The 23,379-nt window shown below is 43.6% G+C and overlaps 1 protein-coding gene across 1 annotated transcript in view; it reads left to right on the top strand.

The window, feature by feature from the left end:
- XDH (xanthine dehydrogenase) overlaps positions 1-23,379 on the top strand; it is a 77,716-nt gene that overhangs the window by 33,006 nt on the left and 21,331 nt on the right. The window contains exons 15-26 of the mRNA XM_054023507.1: positions 2,737-2,921; positions 3,903-4,077; positions 5,259-5,348; positions 6,122-6,291; positions 9,746-9,869; positions 10,525-10,644; positions 13,734-13,830; positions 15,873-15,997; positions 17,820-17,953; positions 19,539-19,626; positions 20,390-20,476; positions 23,118-23,309. Of these exons, the coding sequence (XP_053879482.1) occupies positions 2,737-2,921; positions 3,903-4,077; positions 5,259-5,348; positions 6,122-6,291; positions 9,746-9,869; positions 10,525-10,644; positions 13,734-13,830; positions 15,873-15,997; positions 17,820-17,953; positions 19,539-19,626; positions 20,390-20,476; positions 23,118-23,309 (1,587 nt within the window). The remainder of the gene's footprint in view (positions 1-2,736; positions 2,922-3,902; positions 4,078-5,258; positions 5,349-6,121; positions 6,292-9,745; positions 9,870-10,524; positions 10,645-13,733; positions 13,831-15,872; positions 15,998-17,819; positions 17,954-19,538; positions 19,627-20,389; positions 20,477-23,117; positions 23,310-23,379) is intronic.

Below are 23,379 nucleotides of genomic sequence, written 5' to 3' on the forward strand. Positions count from 1 at the left end.
AGCATAGTGTTGACCTTGCGTAGGTACATGGTGGGGCAATCTGCAGGTGCCTGGTTTAGCTTGTGTTAGTTATCTCACTGTAAAAACCACACCTTTTGGGCAGTGAAGACATAGCCTCAGATATGGAGTCTGCAGGAGATTTGCTGAGTGTCAACCTCTCACTGTCATTTCGTTACTGGAAAGCTCATTGAAATGCAAAGTGAGGGCAGAGGCTGCATTTCCTCTTCTTTGATAGTTAACAAGTGTAACAAGCAAAGTGGCAGAATGATATGCGCTGGCAAGGAGGGCACCAATACATGCTGCTCTCATATTATCCACTGGCTGCCCACTAATTAGGGCCATGTGTGGAAAGATGCATGGAGGATGTGAAATGAAAGCTTCAGCTGTGCACTTCCAGTAATGAGTTCGCAATGCACAAAACCAGGCACTTGAGAGAGTGCACTCATTACAAACAATAGAGGCTGCTGCTGCCGGGGGATAATTAACTGACCAGAACTTTCTGCTGCTCAGTGTCTTGCATACATGCCATCACTGAACACTTTTTACAGCAAACTACTGAAAAGAGTGATATAAAGGGACTGATTCTTTGCTTACCACAGGATACCAGTAATTTCAGTGGGAGTTTCTCATATTCTGCATGGCAGGGAAAGACTAGGTCCAATATGAACTAAGGCCCTTCCTATCAGCTAGTTGAAGCTGGCATTATTTGTACACATTGAGCATCATTAGTTGTAGGTGAACTGGTGCGCTTTGTATATTGCAGCTATTTGTGCCCTAAAGAAAATATTCTGAAAAAGAAAAGGTTGTTGTGCTCCAGCATGGATGTGAGTCAAGTGCTTGGCAAAGTCCTCTGCACTGGGCAGAACAAAGTTGCAAGCCCCTTGCCCACAAACTCCCTTATTCCATCAAATGCCATCCTCTGTGTGCAGTTTGGACAAGTTTAGCTGCATGCTGACCTTTTAGACAGGGGTAAGTTGTAGCCACACATCAGCAGTCCCAGTCAAGCAGGATTGGGTTCCCTTGTGCCTCTGAAGCTATACTGAATTACACTAACTAAGGTATGTCTACACTAGAGAGCTTACAGTGGTGCAGCTGTACTGATGCAGATGCGACTCTGTAAGATCTCCCCTGGAGCCGCTCAATGACGACTGGAGAGAGCTCTCCCGTTGGCATAATTAATCTACCTGCAACAAGCAGCGGTAGAAGCTCTCCCGCTACATAGTGCTGTGCACACTAGCCCATATACCGATGTAATGTATGTCATTGGTGTGTGTGTGTGTGTGTGTAATATTCACACCCCTGAGCAATATAACGCTTGCCAACATAAGTGGTAGTGTGGACATAGCCTTAGATTCTGGCCCCAGCTGTTTAGCTGATTTCACTTAATCTGCGTTTAGCTCAGCAATTCAGCAATTGCCTGTTTTACACACATTCATGTTGGCTTTTGAGTGCACACTTTGATCCACCTGCAGTTCTTGTTAATTAATTAATTAATTTAATGGAGACTCGCTCAAAATTTGGCTTGTATGGTGAAAAACTTGAGCAGTTAGTTATAAAGCAGAAATTAAGAGATGGAAGCAAGAGAGAAAAGAAGAGGAATATTTTGGAATGAGGCAAAGAGCCAATAAGTTGGAGCGATACAGGGAGTCCATGCCAGATACTAGGATCTGCTGAAGAGAACTGCCTGAGATTTTTTTAAAAAGTAAAAGGAATGGTGGAAGTCCCATTGCTGGAGACTGGATAATACTCCGCCGGAGAACAAACCGAACAAACAAGTTAAGAGGTGTTTGGATCCATGCTCTTAGTCTGACCCATTTTAGAGCTGGGAGCCAGGTGTGAAATTTAGTTCTGTATTTGAGTTAAAATTTCAAGGACTCCCTAGATCTGAGGTTATTTGGATCTATTTTTTTTTAAATCAGGCCTGTATTTAATTAACATGAGAAAAAGATGGAATTGTTGAGAGAGGGAAATAGAGCTGAGTGAAATTTTTCCTCTGAAGCTTTTTTTCTCCAAAAAAATGCAGATGTGGTGACCCAAACATTTAATGAATTCATGTTGAATTTGCCAAAATGTTTTGCTCAAAAAATAATTTAAAAATTTCACAAAAAAACGCAAAGCATTTCATTTTGACATTTGCTGTTGAAATGGTTTGATTGTTTTGAATAGAAATGACTTTTCATTTAGAAATCTCCTTTACTTTTATTTCATGTTTTTAAAAGGTAAAAATCCTCAAAAACAAAATGAAATGTTTAGTTTGGCATGAATCATTTTGTTTGAACACACAACATTTTTTCAACTTATTGGTTTGCCAAAAAATTAAAACAATTTTTTTAAAATAATGTTTTGGTTTGGCCAGTGAACCAAAAAATCAGTTACTCATATAGCTGTAGTGTGAAAATCCGTAGTCATTCATTTCTTTTCCAAGGCTAGAGAAGAGAGAGGACAGGTATCAAAAGAATATTCCCTAACAGTTTTCAAACCTTCCCAGGAAGAGTGAGTGACTTTATAACAGCACCTGATGGACTAGACCTTTCTCAGCTGGCCTAACACCCAGCTTTGAATCATGTGAAAAATGGTCTTGTCTGAAGCATGATTCCTCATTCAGAATGCAAAGTCAGCTCTCCATCTGGGATTCTCTTGGGTATCCTGGTCACAGGGATAGATTACTAGGCTGTCCACATTCTGCTGCCCTTGCTTGTGACCCAGGTTGAGAACAAATTCTTTCCCTTCTTCTAGGATGAGTATTTCTCAGCCTTTAAGCAGGCTTCCCGTCGGGAGGATGACATTGCTATAGTGACCTGTGGAATGAGAGTCCTGTTTCAAGAAGGTAGCAACCGAGTCCAGGAGATTAAGCTGGCCTATGGAGGAATGGCTCCCACAACCGTACTGGCAGAAAAAACTTGCCAGGATCTTATCAGCAGGTAGGAGAATCATAATCTGGTCTTTTTAGCACAGAAGGGCCTCTTAGTTCAACAGTGTTCATTTTAAAGGGTTATTTTTATAGTAGCAGACCAAATTTTCTGAATCCTCACTTATGGTATGTGTAAGAGGTAATGAAAACCAAGGGACAGAAGAGTGAGAAGTTTGGATAAAACCCTGCATAGATCTGGGGGCTTGTCTGACCTTACCCAGACCTCTTCATGATCTCATGTGATTTCCAGTACTCCCTGTAAGGATTAAAGCACCCTCAAAGAACTGTGGAGTCTGTCACTGATGCTATTTCATTAAGCCATAGCCATGTTTTAGATCTGCCACTGTTTGTTGGAATATACTGACTGAGCTGCTCAAAAAATAGAATTCTTGTCCTGTGAGAAATTCCGAGATTTTCTAATTTTATTTAGTCCTGAATCACGACGAAGAGCAGAAATTTCAGAATTTTTAGAGAAGCAAAATATTCCAAAAATTCCCTTTTCAATTTATCATTTGGACTTTTATAGCCTATATAATCAAAACAAAGTTGAAATGAAACATTTTGATCATTCCTAAACATTGATGAAATAGTTACATTCCCCAGGAGGAACTTTTCAATTTCATCGAATCAGCATCTTCTGATGGAAAAACATTCTGTTGGAATGTTAGTGCTGTTGATTATACCATTGCTACGGTGGCTACCAGGGGAGTGTTTTAGAGAGCAGAAGCAGAGTGGGTACTATGGAGAAATGGTCTCAATTATGCAGTTGCAGAGCACTGCATAGTTGCAGCATCTCTTAATTTTAATGAAACCAGTGGGAGTTCTGCTAGGGGTAAGGCATGAGAAATGAGACAGAAATTTGTCATTTGAGGAGGTCATGCTGAGGTGTTGGAAGGATTAGTTAGTGAACGTCTGACAAATGTTTTGACAATGTAGAGTGCTAGGGAAGTGCTCCCTATTATTATTTATTTATTTATTTGTTCCTGTGCAGAGAGTGGAATGAAAATCTGCTGCAGGAAGCCTGCCGCCTGTTGGCAGAGGAGATGAACCTGTCTCCTTCAGCTCCCGGTGGGATGGTGGAGTTCCGACGCACGCTCACGCTCAGTTTCTTCTTTAAATTTTATCTGATAGTGCTTCAGAAATTAAACAAGCCACCCAACGGGAATGTGAGTGCCACTCTCCCCTTGCTGGGCTTGGAATAGAGAGGGTTAAATAAAAGACTCCACACAGGAACTGAACCCAGACAGAGTGGGCAGATTCTCAGCACATAGTGAAAAGTGCTGTTCTCAATGCACAGCCCCTGTGCTGGGCAGGGGGTGCAGAAGGAATCCATTCTGCCAAGCCGCTCAGTGTTGTAATAGCTGCTGTGGCCCTGCGCTGCTGCTTCTTCTGCGTAGGGTAGAGATCAGAACATCTGCATAGCAGATCCACTAGCTCAATCCTGGCCCGCCCACCCTCACTTCTCCTACAGTGGGCTGTGCTCTCTGGCAGGCAAGCGGGCTCCTAGGTTTCTGCTCTCTCCACACACTGTGGTCAGGGCGGTTGCTGTCCATAGAGGCCTGTGACAACATTGCCTCTTGCATTGTACAAAGATGGATGAGCCTACTGGGGATTGAACCCTGGACCTTCTATGCTAAGAGCGTGAGCAGGGTCGGTGCAAGGAAGTTTCGCGCCCTAGGCAAAACTTACACCTTGCGCCGCCCCCTGCCTTGCGGCAGCTCCCCGCCCCCCCCGCCCTGAGGTGTCCCCCCCGCGGCAGCTCCCCCCCTGCCCTGAGGCACCCCCCTGTGGCAACTCCCTCCCGCCCCTGTGGAGCCGTGCGGCAGCTCCCCACCCCAGCTCGCCTCTGCTCCGCCTCCTCCCCGAGCACGCCGCCCCCGCTCTAATTCTCCTCCCAGGCCTGTGGCGCCAAACAGCTGATTGGCGCTGCAAGCCTGGGAGGCGGGAGAAGTGGAGCGGTGACCGCGCGCTCAGGGAGGGGGTGTAGGAAGGCTGTAAAAAAAATTGGGGACACCGCTTTTGAGCGGCCCCAAATCTTGGCACCCTAGGCAACCACTTAATTTGCCTAAATGGTAGTACCGGCCTTGAGCATGAGCCTCTACTACCTAAGCTAAAGTAGATGTTGTCTAACTCCTTTTTGTGGACCATCCTGTAAAGGGGACACATCACACTACTGAACTGATGGGTTACATCGGCAGACTGAACCACGTTAGATGTGAAATTGCACAGTCTGGGGTGAAAGTTAGGTGAAAAAGATGAAGAAGCCAGAGTCTACCTGGGAGACATGAGAAAAGTGAAACAGAAAACAGATAAAAGGGATGGTCATTTTTTAACATGTCTTTTGCAGAATAACTTTGATGAGTTGGTCCCCTCCAAATACATGAGTGCCACTGAGGTGTTTCATAAAGATCCTGTTGCCAACGTCCAACTCTTCCAAGTAAGTAGCGATATGCGCACGGCTCAGGCTTGCCTCCTCCGTGATTCCAGACTCACTGTATTTTATTTCACCTCCTGAGCATGGCCAGCGTTTGTCCTTGCCTGGATTCTGTCACAGTTGAGATCTTTATTGAGGCTTTAAGCATTTCCTTACTGGAGTACTATGATGTTTTCTCCCTTAGTTTCCCAGAAACCTGATTGTCTAAGTGTATGACTCCCAGTGGGCTGCAGCTAGAGAGCTCTTTCCATTCAGCTCCATCGTTCCTCCCATCCTTGTCAAGTTCACTGGCTACCCATCCAGTTCCAAATTCAATTCAGAACTGTGCTTCTGCTTCCCAAAGCTCTTGGGCTGGCTCCCTTCTACCTCTGTCTTCATATCCACAAACACCCCCTGCCTGCTAACATTAACCCTCCACTCATGGCCAGTTCTGCTCAGCAGAGAGTGGGGAAGATGCTTTTAAATTTGCACTCTCCCATGCTAGCCCTCCCTTCAAGCTGGTGGGTCATGTCAAAGAATACTTCAGACCCTTCTCTTCTCCTTAGCTTAGAGTTGTCTTTAAGCCGTATTCCCTGCCCCACCTCTTTCTCTGCCACAACATTGTCCTCTTCCACTCTCATACTCACTTACCCATATTTACTTTCCCCCTCCCCACTCCAACTACTTCCTACGTCCCTCATCACTGTCATAGAAGATGCCTTCTCCCAACCCCCCAGCCTCAACATCTGGGTATCCTGTGGTAGAAGCAAGGATACCTAGTGTGTGTTTTGTTATAGGAAGTGCCTGCAGGACAATCTGTGGAAGATATGGTGGGACGGCCCGTGGTGCACTTTTCAGCAGTCAAACAGGCATGTGGAGAGGCTGTCTATTGTGATGACATACCTTGCTATGAAAACGAACGCTACTTAACACTGGTCACCAGCACAAAAGCCCATGCCAAAATTATGTAAGTGCCCTTTTTGTGCACTGGCGTTTGTATTGTGTATCCAGCATTCCTGTTGGGCTGCTGGAGGATGTTTTCTGAGGAAGTTCTAGCTAACTGAGTATTGTTAGCTGCAGAAGAACTGTTGAGCATTGGAAGTTGCAGCTGTTTGTCCCCTAAAGAAAATATTAAAAAAAAAAAAAAAAGTTCCTCCTCATGCACGCATGGTGTCCAGCAGACAGTGTGAAATTAGTGCTGTGCTCCAGCATGGATGTGAGTTTAGTTCTAGGCAAAGTCCTCTGCACTAAGCAGAGGGAAGTACCATGCCCTTTGCGCTTGCACTTTTTTATACTCAAGAATGCAGGGTAAAAAATGGGGAGAGGGACGGGCACTGAATGGGTGTGTCTGAGGGTACGTGGATTTAAATACCATTCTCCATGCGCAGTTGGGACCTGCTTAGCTACATGCTGACCTTTTAGGCAGGAGCAACTGATTGCTCCACGTCAGCACTCATTTGGTAATGCAGGATTGTGTTCCTTTGTGCCCCTGTCCTGTTCTTCATTCTTTTACCTTAAATACATAACCCTGCACACCTGATCTGGACAGGCTCAAGCCTCAGTGGAATGATAACTGAATGGATGAATGAGTTTCTAATGATAGGAATAAAGCTCTTTATACACTATACAAATTATATACATCCTTACTAATTAGAAAGACAGTTGGCTCTAGACATGTTTTGTCCAGACACAGCATGGCTAATGCATGGGTTGTATCTATGGCAAAATTGACACATTATCAGCTGCCTATGTCCTAGCCTGGCACATGATGTCAGAACATTTATTTTGCAGTGTTGACTGGACCCCTTAACTCTCTGTGTTGGTTAGTTCTTCTTTCTCCTAGTTCTTTATGGGGCAGGACACCCCAGAGTGCATTGCCCCACTTGCTGCTGTGTGAGTTTCCTTTAGGCATTCTGCCCCTTCCTCGGGCACTGTGGGATAGTTCCTCAGATTTTCCCCAGAATGCACTAATACATGTCAGGCAGTGTGGTAATCACGGCTGCACAAACTCGGTTGAACAACTGGTTGGGAAATAAGTTGATAACTCAACCGCTGATGTTGTAACTTGGGCAAAGAATGTTGTGAACTGATTACAAAATACAGTTGTACTTATAGCATAGATGTGGCCTTTAGAGAAGGAGAAGACCATTTTATTTATCCTCCTTGAATAAAGCTGGATTCTTCCCTAAAGTGTACAGTATTTTCTGGTGGGTGCCTTGCCTACTCTCCTTGTGCGTATTGTGTATGTGTTGCAAACAGTAAAGTCATTCCAAGCTGTAGAGGAGCCGGGAGAATAGTTACTCAGATCTGGAGGAAAGCATATCAGCCTATAGATTCACTGGGTGAACTCCCATTTACTTCAACAGGGATAGGATTTCACCCACTGTCTCCAGCAATAATCATTTAGCAAAAGTGTGTGTGTGTGTGTGTGTGTGTGTGCACGTGCCTGTATATTACTGGCTTGGAGATCATTTGTGGGTCATATTTGAATAGAGGAAAATGAACTGGTCAGTGAAATATGGCATGACCTTCAGCTCCTGATTGTGTGAGAGTTCATGTGTGATCGTTCAGACTCCCCAGTTTACAATGTAAGATTTTTTTTTATGCATCCTGATGAGCTATTGGCTTTTCACAAACTACTACTTTAGGGCACAATTTGTGTGGGAGTTTTAGAAACCTAAACCAACAGACTGTGATAATACTGCAGCTATTTTGCCGAAGACAATACATCATTCAGTCGGGGCAAACAAACCACAGCCCTTTCTATGTCAAATGGTTCCATTGTTAATCCAGCCAATTACATGTGGACATCACAAAATGCTGCAGAGCGAGCTCTAATGTCTCTTGTAATATGTTTTTATGAAGAGCTTTATATAAAAATCAACTGTTCTATGGGTTTTTTGGTCATTGTTCCATCCATCACTTACAAACATTTAATGGTACGTCTGTATACAGCTTCTGAAGACAAATGTTTGGCTAAATACCTCATTTGGTGACCAATGAAGACATTTAATGAAATCTTTTGTCTTTGGATTTTCCTATTTTTTCATATCCAGTCAAATGCACATCAATCATAAATGAACGCTTGGGACCCAAGCATCGTCCAGACCACCGGCCCTGTTTCTCCTCAGAGGGGGTTGCATCTCAGTGTTGATAAATAGACCTATTTATTATGTTTATGTTGCACCTTTTGTCCCAGAGGAATCCCAGGTTTCACAAACAATATACAGAGATCAGTCCTGGCACTATTAGTCATACCTGAAGTGTGACATAGCAGCTGGGAGGGGAATTTAGGTAGGCAGAATATAACTGGCTAGTAGGCCATCACATCAAACCACAAACTATCTCTTGCAAAAAGATCCATGAGATTTTTAAGAACCACAATGATCAGAAGGCCAAAACAGTGTTATGTCTTATCTGAAAGTTGTATATTATAGGATTGTCTGGAAAAGTAGATTAATTCAGTGGTTGGGAGTCAGACTGGAAGTCAAGAAACCTGGATTCTGTTCCTTGTGTAAACTTAGGCAAGTCACTCCACATCTCTGTGCTTCAGTTCCCCTCCGTAAACAGAGATAATAGTGCGTACATACCTTTTAGAAAGCACTTTGAAATCAATATATTAAAACCACTTCATGAGTATTTAATGGTTATTTCCTGTATTAACCATAATAATAGATATTTCCATCCTCCTTAGCATGCATTTGTCTGGAAAATGTTGGTGTACTAAGAGTTCATTGATGACTGAAGCACCTTTGACTACCTGTAGCTGAAAACAGAATTCTACAGAAAAAAGTTTTAGCTAAATGTCATTGTCAGTGGTCACTGAAACAACCATTTTATCAGACTGTCTGTTTACACAATTTTAAATTGTAATCACACTTACAGGCAAGTGTAAATGGTTTACAAGCGAGCCGAAAAATGGCCCCAACCAACCCAATACAAGGAGCTCTCTCTGTGTATATCTGTTTATCTAACTAACTAAGATATTTTGTTTATGCATTTTCTTATTGGTTAACAATTCATGTGAGTCAGATGCTTATCTCTCAGAGTAGCATATTGTAGAAGGATCTAAATATATTCCTTTATGGACTACTAATTTCTTAATGTTGACAACAACCAGACAGTCATCCTTCCAGAGTGTTTGACCATCCCGACTCCTGGATTCTATTGGCATGATTCTTCACTGCCCTGCCCCTTGGGTAGCCATTTACACCTGTGCTAAAGGAGTACAAAGTGTTACCATTCTGATCTGGCATCACTCTACACCCGCCCTGCACACCTGTTGAATGACTGGACAGAGGGCAAGAGAGTCAGGGCAGAAAATCAGGCCCTGTAGAATCTTTAATATGCCATGCAAATTTATAGTGCCATGTACAAGAAAAATAGTAATTCTCTGCTGTTTATGTTCCCCACTTCTTTAGTTCTATAGATACAACTGAAGCCCAGAGTGTCCCCGGGTTTGTGTGTTTCGTCTCTGCTAAGGATATTCCTGGGAGTAATGTCACTGGGATTGCTAAAGATGAACCTGTTTTTGCTGATAACACGGTATGTAGTATCAGAGGTGTAGCTGTGTTAGTCTGGATCTGTAAAAAGCAACAGAGAGTCCTGTGGCACCTTTAAGACTAACAGATGTGTTGGAGCATAAGCTTTGTATTCACCGATAAAAGCTTATGCTCCAACACATCTGTTAGTCTTAAAGGTGCCACAGGACTCTCTGTTGCTTTTCACGGTATGTAGTTTCTTATCCTTTTTAAAAAAGTTGTCTGTATGGAATATAAAAGGCCAGGAGATTGTGGGGTTAATTACTTCTGGGGAAGTTCTCCGCAATATGTCAGTGGTAGTTTTGACATTAACTTTGAGGCCAGGATTTCTGCCCCGAATGTTCTTCTTTAAACAGCAGACAGCTGCAACAAACTCACCCAGTCCTGTTACCAATGATAGAAGATGCCATGTTTTCATGCAACGGGATATGAGTATTTACTGACTTCCACCTGTCTGGGTGACTCTTAAGCCCGAGGTTGGTGGCAACAAATCATTAAGCTGGATTTACATCAGTGTAGATAAAATCAGAATATTTCTCACTATACTTGAAGCTGGTTTTAATTGTTTTGCTCAAAAAAATATGTTGCACAAAAAGAAATCAATGTGAGCCTTTCAGTGATTTATTATGGTGAGTATTGGAATCTCTTTTTATGCATAGGTCACTTGTGTTGGCCATATCATTGGTGGAGTGGTTGCAGACACACATGAACATTCCCGAAGAGCTGCTAAAGCTGTAAAGATCGAATATGAAGACCTCACACCTATTGTCACCATTCAGGTAGGATGGCACAGCTTTGATCATATGGTTAGTCAGTCTAAGACCCCCTAATGCCTGCTTCAGTCCTGTTTTCCTGAATATGGCTAATTGTGTCGTTGTTGTTGTGTATTAAGTCACTCATGTTTTTAGCATTTGTGACATAGCTCTATCCTGATGGGTGTGGTAGAAGAGCCTAAATAAAACAAAATAAATCTCTGATATTGTATTGGTTGGGAATGGAATCACAGGACTGGAAGGGTCCTCGAGAGGTCATCTAGTCCAGCTCCCTGCACTCATGGCAGAACTAAGTATTATCTAGACCATCCCTGACAGGTGTTTGTCTAACCTACTCTTAAAAATCTTCAACGATGGAGATTCCACAACCTTCCTAGGCAATTTATTCCAATATTAACTACCTTGACAGTTAGGAAGTTTTTCCTAATGTCCAACCTAAACCTCCCTTGCTGCAATTTAAGCCCATTGCTTCTTGTCCTATCCTCAAAGGTTAACAAGAACAATTTTCCTCCCTTTTCCTTGTAGCAGCCTTTTATGTACTTGAAAACTATTATGTCCCCCTCAGTCTTCTCTTCTCCAGACTAAACAAACCCAATTTTTTTCAATTGTTGCTCATAGGTCATGTTTTCTAGACCTTTAATAATTTTGTTGCTCTTCTCTGGACTTTCTCCAATTTGTCTACATCTTTCCTGAAATATGGCACCCAAAACTGGATAGTACTCCAGTTAAGGCTTTATGAGCACAGAGTAAAGTGGAAGAATTACTTCTTGTGTCTTGCTTACAACACTCCTGCTAATGCATCCCAGAATGATGGTTTGCTTTTTTTTGCAACAGAGTTGCACTATTGACTCATATGTAGCTTGTGATCCACTATGACCCCCAGATCCCTTTCCGCAGTGCTTCTTCCTAGGCCGTCATTTCCCATTTTGTATGTGTGCAACTGATTGTTCTTTCCTAAGTGGAGTACTTTGCATTTGTCCTTATTGAATTTCATCCTGTTTACTTCAGACCATTTCTCCAGTTTGTCCAAATCATTATGAATTTTAATTGTATCCTCCAAAGCGCTTGCAACCCCTCCCAGCTTGGGATCATCCACAAACTTTATAAGTGTACTCTCTATGCCATTATCTAAATCATTGATGAAGATATTGAACAGAACCGGACCCAGAACTGAGCCCCGCAGGACCCCACTTGTTATGCCCTTCCAGCTTGACTGTCAACCACTGATAACTGGCTGAAAGACCATTCCCAGAGAAAAGTTATCACCCACTTTGTATTTCCCTAGTTTGTTTATGAGACGATCATGTGAGACAGTATCAAAAGCCTCACTAAAGTCAAATCTACCACAACTACTGCTTCCCCCCTCCTCCCATCCACAAGGTTTGTTACCCTGCTCTTGACAAATCTACGCTGACTGTTATTTATCACCTTAGTATCTTCTAGGTGTTTGCAAATTGATTGCTTAAATATTTTCTCCGTTATCTTTCGGGGAACAGAAGTTAAGCTGACTCGTCTGTAATTCCCCAGGTTGCCCTTATTCCCCTTTTTATAGATGGGCACTATATTTGGCCTTTCTAGTCCTCTGGAGTCTCTCCCATCTTCCATGATTTTTCCAAGATAATCGCTAATGGCTCAGATATCTCCTCAGCCAGCTCCTTGAGTATTTTAGGAATACTCCAATACATACCATGTTGTCTAATATGAAGGCAATGGTTCAAATTCTGTGAAATAGCGCAGTCAGTGTGAAGTCAATGGGCTTGCACCAGGTGTATATCAGCACAGAATTTGGCTAATTTTCAATATTCTGGGCCTGATTCAGATTGCACACTTGGGGAGACTTCATTGGGGTTACTCCTAATTTGCATTGGTGGGAGAGGAAAATTGAGCCCTCTAACGACATTACTGTATTAACTCTATGTGAGACTTTGCAGAACATTTTGTCTCTTTTCTAAGACTAATGAAATTGAGGAAATGACCCTTGAAACTTACTTTATACATTTCCATTGACACATTGAGAACAAACCCATGGAAATACTATCAGTCAGCTAGTTTTCAAAGCAGAAGAACTCTGGGTATATACAATTTGTGACCATTGCATGTGTTTCTGATGATACAAGCAAATGGCAATATTGAATCATAAATCATTCCTGGATAGGAGAAACAAACTGTTGCTAACAATACTTATAAGACTTAAATACGAATTCTAAGGATTTAAAGTTACTATGGGATTCTAGTGAATTTTGTAATGGTCAGTACTGCATGCCCATGTGACATGTAACATGAAATGGGTTTATCTGACTGTACAGGTATAAAGCGGATAGATATATAGATATCTTTTGTTGACAGAGCTTGAATGGAGCTCTTCATGTTTTTGGAGTATTTTATGAGGAAGTTTCCTTGTGAAACTGTATTTAAAAATTGTTCATTTTTGGAGGCTATCAAATAATTGATGTGACCTTTAGTATAAAAATGTCAGATCATGGAAGGGCCCAGATTAGAGCTGGTCTAAACAAATTTTTTTTCCTAATGGAAATTTTTGACAAAAATGAAAGCATTTTCATTTTGGTGAAAATTTTCCACTGAAAAAAATAAAAAAAACAATATTTAGGCTGAAAATGGGAGTTTGCTTCTTGTGGCCCTATTCTTTTCATGAGCTGGGATCCCTCATGGGACTATATCTCCCATAATGCATCACAGGTTCCCTATCTGTGGTGCATTATAGGAAATGTAGTCCAGCCTGGGATCTCAGCCCACAGAGAATAATGGGAACATGATGAGCAAATGACAACTCCTATTTTTGGCCAAAACACTAAAAAAAAAAAAATTTTTCCACAGAAAGCAGACATTTCACAATTTTTTGTTGAAACCCCAATTTTCTGTCAAAGACAATTTAGATGGAAAATTTTCAAACAGCCCTAACTCAGATATCAACAGGCCTTTACAATTAAAAACGTAATTAGTCTCAAGCCAGTTTTCTTGGCTTTGTCCCACATACTTCCTCTTGAATCAGAGAAAAGTACTGATGCCACTCTAGTTGAAATATTTTGATCTACTATCTTTCCAGGAAACCTTAATGTGTAACTATGTTTTTTCAGGAAGCTATCGAGAAACAATCCTTTTATCAGTCTCCAAGGAAGATTGAGAAAGGAAATGTCCAGAAAGGATTTGAAGAATCTGATCATGTTGTAGAAGGTGAGCACAAAGATATCAACTCTATTTTTCGAACAGATACAGCTCCTTATCCTGCAACCTTCACATGAGAAATCCCACTGAAATCAAGAGAAACAATTGAATGAGTATGATTTATCATGTGAATAAAGTTTGTTGGACTGGGCGCAAGGTTTCATTTTACTGAAAATAACTGTGTAAATAGACAATGGGTACAACTTTCAAAAGTTCCCATGTCAAAATTTCTAAAGTGACTTAGACACATTGGCTTCGTCCACATGGAGAAATTGACTGGAACAGATCCCTGTGTGAACACTATTCTGGAATAAAAGTCACTTAACTATAGGCTACTTAATTATTCCACTTAGTGACTTTTATTCAGAAATAGAGTGCTCACACAAGGAGCTATTGCGGAACAGTTTATTCCGGTCTGTTTCTCCATGTAGATAAGGCCTCAGAAGCCTGTGTCTCCTTGAAAATCAATGGGTTCAGGCTTCTAAGTGCCTAAATCCCTTTTGAAAATGGGGGCATAGTCCCTTTTGAAAGTTTTCCCCAATGACTTTTGGCTTTAGGTTTTGTGACAAATATGGAGCTGTCCTGTAGTAATTTATTAATATTATATATTGGCCTGGTGTCGCAGGGTGCACTCACCACTAGGGCACCTCCTCCTGGCTGCTCTGAGGATTAGCTCCGTCCAGGTGCTGCACCCTCCTCTGGCGGTCTTTCCATCCATCTTTTTCTCACATCCTATGGCCCCTCTCACTCCAGGAGCTGCAGCTTCCTGTTCATGACTTGGCCTTCTGCTCAGGTCACTTTGATCCTCCCCTTCTGGTGTATCAAAGTCTTTCAAGGCAAATTGTTTCAGGCAGTCCGCTCTCCGCCATCTGGTGTGTGCCACTTCCTCAGTGATTGACAGGGGGACCCGGGCCTGTCCTCTACTCCAAGTTCCAACTCTGGGGCCCTTTCAGGGCAGAGCTTGCCTGCTGATATCCTATACCTTGCTGCTTTTCCCCTGAGCCTCTCCTACCTTTTTGGCTCTCCTCCTTCTCTGGGTTTGGCAGCCCAAACTCCCTACTCCCAGGGAGGAACTGTAGGCTACCTATCTCTGTCCCCACGCACACCTCCCTTCTCCCAGGGAGTGACTGCAGACTACTTCCCTGCAGCCCCATTCTGCTCTCAGCTCCTGGGCTTTATACAGTCCCCTACTGTTCCTGTCCAGCTGAGCCTCATTTAATCAATCCCTGCTCCCTGACTCCTCCTCCAGGTGCAGCCTGGGGGAGTTAATTGGCCCATCTGGCCACCTTAACCCCTTCAAGTCATGTGTGGGGTGGACACCCCATCACACCTAGTTATTGGGGTCTGTATGAATATCTTGATTTAACTCAAAAGGGGCCTCTCTGGAATATAGGCAGGACGGAGAAGAATAGCCACTTATCAGCAAACACTTAAGAGCTGTTCAGGGACAGTGCCAGAAGTGTAAGCCGGATTACCTGCCTCAGCCTCCAGCCAGCCACTGGAACTAGTTTGACCCGGAATAGCCACGGCCTGCCAAACACAGGAGAACAAAGAACTCTGGCAGGGATTGAAAAGGACATTCTCCCAAAGGTGAAGGGCGAATCAGACACAGGAACCCGCTGTCTGGTGACTGCCTAGGGTAACCATTATAGGTTAGTAGGACCTTAGATAAGGTAGCCATGTGTGTAGACTTGATTGTTGTCTTAAAATTCCGTTTCTCTAATGCTTTGTTCCTACTGCTAAATAAAAACTTTGGTTTTAAGAAGGCTGTTTGGTCACTATATATCACTGGTCACTGGCTCCTGAAGGAAAGAAACACAGGTGTCCGGTTGAATCTGCAGGGTAATAAGCTGTCATAGATGGGTTGTTGTACCCAGATCCTGGTCCAATTGTGTGAGACTTGTGACATTCCACCCCAAAACAGATAAAGACATGGGGCCTACCACCTGAGGGGGTGCACTCAGAGAGACCAGAAAGGTGACAGAGCTGCAAACAGTCCTGTAGCAGCACAGGCCTGCATGTTTCTTCACACCTTTTCATTGGTTCTGTAGGGGAAATGTACATTGGTGGGCAGGACCACTTTTATCTGGAGACTAACTGCGCCATTGCCGTGCCTAAAGGTGAAGATGGAGAGATGGAACTGTTTGTGTCCACCCAGAATCCTACCAAGACACAGGTAACTTCTTTTATTCACCCAGCTGTCCATGGTGAATTTGTGCTGTGGAGATCACTCCTATTAGACTGGGATAAATTGTGCATCAGCAATAGATGCTAGATTTCTCTTGTGTGGAAATAGAAAGCTGGCTCAGAGAGATGGGACTAGGCTATAATGTCTTTTACATTTAGGTAACCAGTGGCAATCCAGTTCCTGGTGGCAAGTGTTCATGTTGCAAAAAACCCTTCCATTTTAGCTTGCACTAGTCCAGGGGTGGGCAAACTATGGCCTGCGGGCCACAACTGGCCCATCAGACCTTTTGATCTGGCCCTCAGCTCCCGCCGGGGAGCAGGCTCATGGGTTTGCCGCATTTTGGAGCCGGAGAGGGGACATACTTCCGGGAGCTGCTTGCGGTAAGCGCCGCCCGGAGCCTGCACCCCTGAGCCCCACCCTGCACCCCAATCCCCTGCCACAGCCCTGATCCCCCTACCACCCTCCAAACCCCTCGATCCCAGCCCAGAGTCACCTCTTGTGCCCCAAACCGCTCATCTCCAGCCCAGAGCCCTCACCCCCCCCCCCCCGGTGCCCCAACAGCCTGCCCCATCCCTGATCCCCCTCTCACCCTCTGAAACCATTGGTCCCAGCCTGGAGCCCCGTCCTGTATCCCCAACCCCCTCATCCCCAGCCCCACCCCAGAGCCCTCACCCCCAGCTGAAGCCCCTGCTCTCTCCCACACCCCTACCCCCAATTTCGTGAGCATTCATGGCTCACCATACAATTTCCATACCTCGATGTGGCCCTCAGGCCAAAAAGTTTGCTCACCCCTGCATTAGTTGTTGGCTATCTCAGCAGAGAGGCCAAGGGCTGAATGGGCACAGAGGCTGAATTGCACTACAGAGATGGGGGTAGTATAAAATCCAATTAACTGGAACGACCCTTTCCTCTGTAGGGGTGATCCCTTCGGAATAGGATGACCAGACAGCAAGTGTGAAAGATTGGGACGGGGATGAGGAGTAATAGGCACCTATATAAGACAAAGTCCCAAATATCGGGACTGTCCCTGTAAGATTGGGACATCTGGTCACCCTACATCAGCCCAAGCGGAGAAATGTGGGGGAGCTAGCACTGGCTCTGCCTGTGCTTTTGTATTCTTGTGGATAAATTAAAACCTTGAAGACTGAAGGCCAATAATGTCCCTCCAATGAGCCCTACAATCACTCCAAAAAGAGACTAGACTTTTATATGGCTTTTGGGAATATCCATAGTTATTATTAATTACGGTAAAACTTTTGGAAGGGATATTAAACCTCATGCTTCAGATCTTGGGTCTATCTCATTCTGGTCTCTACGTGGGTGGTAGATTATCCCACATCTGCCTTCTGCAGGGGTCTTGCCCCTTCCTCAGAAGCTTCTGGTGCTGGCCACTGTTGGAGACAGGATACTGGGCTAGGTGGACTTGCTGGTCTGATCCAGCATGATAATTCTTCTGTTCCTTCTTAAGTTGGTAAAAAGATTCTACTGATAGGTAAGGAACCTAGCAGGCAGATGACTTTAGATTCCAATTCCTTGATTACAAACTTCCTGCTTGAAAAACACAGAGCGAGGGTCAGGTAGCCTTTGCTGCAGGTAGAGATGATGCACAAACTTGTCTGGAGGCTTTATCTTATCTATCTATCCATCATTCTCCTTGTATGATCCTCCCCCCATGACCACAGTGTCTGAGCACCTATGTTGATGCTATAGACATAGGAGAGAGAAAGTTAAGACAGAGGCTGCTTTTGTTTCTAGCTCCCAGTGCCCGGACTGCTGCCTGCATGACTAACCTATTTCCTTTTCCCTTTAGGACTGTGTTGCCAGTGCATTAGGGGTCCCAGCGAATCGAATTTTAGTTCGAGTGAAGAGAATGGGAGGAGGTTTTGGAGGCAAGGAGTCCAGAAGTACTCTTTTGTCAACAGCAGTAGCTGTGGCTGCATTCAAGTAAGGTTTGCTGTTGAGAGGTGGGCTCCTTTGTCACCTACTGCATAGACCCAGGAGTCACATATTATTGTCCTTTTTAACAAGATGAGGGAGGTCGGAGTGCTTTTGATTCAGGATTGGTGCTGAAGCACTTGCTGCCTGGACCAGAATCTTTCTCAGCTTCTTATTCCCAAAGGCATTTAACAGGGTTGAGAGTCTCTAGGGTAGGTCACTGAGAGATCCTCAGCTGGAAAGGGAAGTTTAAATAGCTTTCAAGCAGATGCAGCCCTTGAATGGTTTGTTAATACATGTGAATAGGGTGGGCAGAGCAGCAGGATGACAGCCATCTCTATCATCAACTGAGGGAACCTGAAGGAAATAAAGCCACGTTGTTGATCCTTCTGTGTTTCCGTATAGCTACTATATCTGAAATGCTTGGTCCCCTTCTTTCACTTCACTGATTCCCCAGCCGCTTTCAGAACCCAGCACAAACCTCACCTCAGCTACACTGTGTATCGACAGGGATATGACAACCAGTTCCCCACCCTGATTCTTGCTGTTATTACTATCCCCACACCACCACTGGTGTCTCTCTGTCTGCTCTTTCTGTGTGCCCTCTGACCTTTGGTTTGTACCTAGAGATGGGCCCAATCTACAGAATATTGAACCCAACTGTCAAATGCCCCCAAATTCAGGGGTGTTTAGATCTGGGGTTTTGGTTCAGACCATCATAAAGAGCATGGCCATTTTGTAAAATTTGGATCAGGATTTCAAACAAACCCCAAATTTAAGGTTTTTGTTTCTGGAGCTTTGATGGGGGCCCATCTCTAACTGTACAGTTTCCATTTTTGTAACTGACTATGTACTTTGAAGTGAGAGATGTGTCTGCAACCCCCGTCATAAAGCTGGGATGCATTCTGCCAAGGATACTGCCTGGAGACTGCACTGCAGCAGTAACTTTGATGGAGTCCACTGGGGTTAGTTGCTGTGGTGGAGAAACATCTCTTGCCTTTTCTGAGGAATCAGTAAAACAATTTATTTGTTCTTCCTCTGCCCTCTGTAAGCCACATAAAGTATTTCATATCCCTGGACATTTCTGCTCTGAAACCTCAGAAAAAGCAGAGGAAAGGCAGAAGGCTCATTAGACAAGGAAGAACAACTCTTCCCCTAAAGGATGAAATGTAAACTCACTTAAGTATCTAAACAACTAAAGCCAGGCTGTCAAACAGAAGGCTACTTACTCTTAGCACCATTACATAATTAAGCTGGCTAGAGGATGTTAATTAATGATGAATTACTTAATGATTAGTGCCCATGTTTCTAAGAAGCCCTGGTATCTAAGCACTGTTGCAAGAATATAAAACACCAAACCCCACTTTATAAGAAGAAAGATCTTAGCCTCTCCTGCCCATCAATAATGCTAATTGCTTGAGAGGAAAGAGAATAATCCAGGTGATTTACTTCCTAGCTCATGCAGCCACTGCCAATCTGCAGTTTAGTTGTAATGAAAAATCTTACAAAAAGAGAGAAGTCTTTCCCTGTGCCAAGAAGTTAGCAAGTTTCAGACTCAACATGATCTCAGCATGATCAATGTATCCTTTAACAGAACTGGTCACCCCGTACGATGCATGCTGGATCGAGATGAGGATATGCTGATTACTGGTGGGAGACACTCCTTTTTGGGACGCTATAAGGTACACAGATATTGTGAAGAAATATACGTCTGTTATCTAGATAATGTCACGTTAACAAGTGTAATTGTGTAGTGAGGTATTGGAATGAATTAGCTAGTGTGAATGTCACTGACCTGTACTGGATAGAGTCAGAGAGCCTCACCTGGGTCATATTCGTTAAACCGCTGACACCTAACTGAGATTCTCCTTTAGCTCAAGAAGGAAGAGCCCGAGCTTTTGGAGCAGAAGTATCTAAGTTCTGTCTCCACTGCAACCACAGAATGTGGCATATTGACAAATGTAACTCTCTTTAGATGGCCATGAATTCGTTATTGTTCACTGATGTAAAGTTCTGTTACCTCATGTCTTCTCAAAACCTCACTGAGCTTCTCTTTATATTTAACTTTTCTTTGGGGGGGGGGAAAGAGGGTTTGGCCACCATGAATGAACGACACTCACTCAAGAGGTGTTCTTTCTGCGGGAAGGTTGAGGCTCATTGATGGGACCCCTTGTGAGAGAAGCCTCCACAGGTACTGTCTATGATGTAGCTGTTCTGTGACTAAGCAGAAGACATCACCCACCAGGGCTGACAAGCTGCCACCTTTTATCAACATGAGGGCCATTCAGGGTTGGGGTTTTTTTTTTTTTGGAACAAAGTTGTTTCTCTGACATTTTATCTTCTCTACCTGAGGCGTGAGATCTTCTTGTCAAGATGTCAGTAGGAAGGGTTGTACGGTCTTAAGCAACTAGCTTAACTAAACCTGAAGGGACTGTTTTTCCACAGGTTGGCTTCATGAAGAGTGGTAAGATCAATAGTTTGGAGGTGTCATACTACAGCAACGGGGGCAACTCTGAGGATCTTTCTGTGGCCGTAAGTAGGAAAAAATGTCCTGGCTGTTAACTAGAGAAACCGACCTGACAGAAATGTTGGGAAAGAAGCTTGTCTTGGTGTTTCGACATGTTAGAGATTGAGGCCTGCCACATTTCATTTCAGAGTTGCATTCATTTTCAGTTGTCCCCAGCAACACTCACTCATTTGGTTCTCCATTGTAACTGAAGACAGAATGGTCCCATTCTGATGTACCAATAACTGCTGTCTGAGCCAGCTCCAGCAGAGACTGCCATGGCACATGGTACACAATCCTCACTATGGCTGTAAGAACTCAGACTGTGCAACAGACTTCAGGAAAGCTTACTTTATAAGACAGATGAACACAAATGGCGGTGGCAGGAGATTTGTTGCACAGTGCAATATGGATGCTATATCATCAGTATAGCAATGTAGTTCCTAAAGTCATAGTTAATACACAATTAAATAAATGACCATGCGTGTCTTTATTTGATATTGATAGTACTACTTAGTGCTTATATGGTGCTTTATATTTTCAAAGCACTCTGCAACCACGGACTAACATTTGGACATGATTTTATCTGTTCAATTATTATAAATAGTAAAACAACATATTGCAAAAAAAATGATTCACTTGGTCTATACACCTAGTTTAAACACATTAGATGATACGAAATGTAAAAATGTACAGTAATGGAATTTTAGGGCTACAGTAGCTTTTCAACAATTTTAAACACAATTTTGGAGTCAGGTTCTTAGAGTGACCTGCATTTTGCATCAGTATCGCTCCCATTGCACTCATCATGAGCTGGGTGGGCATACTCTATGGGAGCGCAGTGAAGGACCAGAATGGACACCGTGTAGAATCAAGCACATGGGTTTATTACACACAGCACTGGCGGAGTGTCACTTTGCTTATTAGGCTCAGAGACACTACCAAACAATTGATTATAAAGGATTATATGGATTTTCCATAGGCGGAGGGAACTGACGGGGTGGGTGGTCCCAAGCCCCTGGATAGGTCTAGCAGCAAGACAAGATAAGTACGGTAGCCTGTAGTCAAAGATTACATAATGTCTCTGCCCATGGTTTCAGGTTAACAAGTAACATACAATTAGTACGCAGGTGTTTTTCTTTAAACAATGTATAAAGTATATTAGTATAAAATATATATGTTGAATTCTGATTTTAGTTCCATAGGAATGAGGTAGTCCTTCTGATTGTCCAACAGGTACATACCTAGGGGTTAAAACAAAAAGACACTTGAAAAGTATATGGCAATAGAAACTGTTTTTCCATGTTGCTCATTGTGCTTCTAAAGGCAGGCACTGGTATCTGTGGGAAGCAGGAGGGAGGATGTCATATCTCATACTGACATCTTTGAACCTCTTCCATAAACTCAAGGTTTATGTGTGGGGAGAGTATAGCCACCTCCTCTTGCCAGAGGAGTGGACACAAACATATGGGCTCCTTTCATTCCTTTGGCCTGTTTGCAGCTTCAGATAAAAGTACCAACTATTGCTCCCCATCTGGCATTTTGCTGACCAAGTTTATCTTAGTAAAAAGCAAGGTTGTCTTTTGTTTGCTCCGCTTTTCTTAGCTAATATTGTTCACTGTTTACTGGGCCTCTGGCCTCTTGACCAAACTCTGGACTTTGGGCCTGTAAAAAGAGCTGACACAGCCTGTATCAGGTTTTTACATAACAGCACATGGATTTTGGCCCTTCACGCAGAGATTAGCTCATTGCCCATTAAGGGTCTTTTGTTATTAAATTAGGATGGGATTTTTAAAAGAGCTCAGCATTGGCCTCACTCTGTTCATAGAATCATAGAATATCAGGGTTGGAAGGGACCTCAGGAGGTCATCTAGTCCAACCCCCTGCTCAAAGCAGGACCAATCCCTGTTGAAGTCAATGGTAGAACTCCCTTGGACTTGAGTGGGAGCTGAGTTGCACCTATGCTGAGTGCTTTTGAAAACCTCACCCTAGTGCTGGCAGTGTGCTTGGTGCTGTACAAAACAGAAAGGAAGGCAAGGGACCTGATCCTGCAAACACTTCTGTGTGTAGTCCCATTGACCACCCTTACTCATGTAGTCGTCCTCTCTCACACGGGCCCAGATTCTGCTTCCCTTACTCACACTGAAGCCAGCAAGGCTACTTGCTGAGTAACATACTACTCAACCTACATAAGGGTGGCAAAGTCAAGCTCACAAATAGTGCCTCTTTAAGGGCTGGTTTGTGCCATTTAGCTGCAGTCCAGAGTAGGGGCCAATGTGGGGCAGCACCATCTCAGGAGGAATTTTCAGAAGGACTTTGCTCCAGGAGTCACAATACCTCCTACTGCTCCATAGAGCACAGGGTGTGTGTACACGCTGCGCTATCCTTCAGGAAGCTTCAGCAAGCTCCTCCTTCTGGGGCCAGTCAACTCCATGTGCCCGTGCAGTCCAGGTTGGAGCCTGGCCTTGCTTCCTTCACTGCCTTCCTTTGGGGTGATTTGCATCCCAGGGCTCACACAGAAAGCAGTCCTCCTTTTGTAAATTAGCCCTTGCTGCCTTATTGCATCATATCACTGCTTTAGCAAGACGTGTAAAATCTGACATGGGATTTATGTTAAGTGATTCTCTCTCTCCCCTCCCCTCCCGTTTTGTATTTGTTTTTCATCAGGTTATGGACAGAGCTTTGTTTCACATGGATAACTCTTACAACATCCCCAACATCAAAGGTGTGGGTACAGTTTGCAAGACTAACTTGTCCTCCAACACAGCATTTCGTGGATTTGGAGGTCCCCAGGGAATGATGGTCGCTGAGTGCTGGATGAGTGACGTTATCCTGACGTGTGGTCTGCCAGCAGAGCAGGTACAAATCAGTTGAAACAGTACAGTGCAGCATTTTAGCTAAGTCTTGGGAATTTGACACGCAACTACAA

This window comes from Malaclemys terrapin, chromosome 3, assembly GCF_027887155.1.
Source record: "Malaclemys terrapin pileata isolate rMalTer1 chromosome 3, rMalTer1.hap1, whole genome shotgun sequence".
NCBI lineage: Eukaryota > Metazoa > Chordata > Testudines > Emydidae > Malaclemys > Malaclemys terrapin.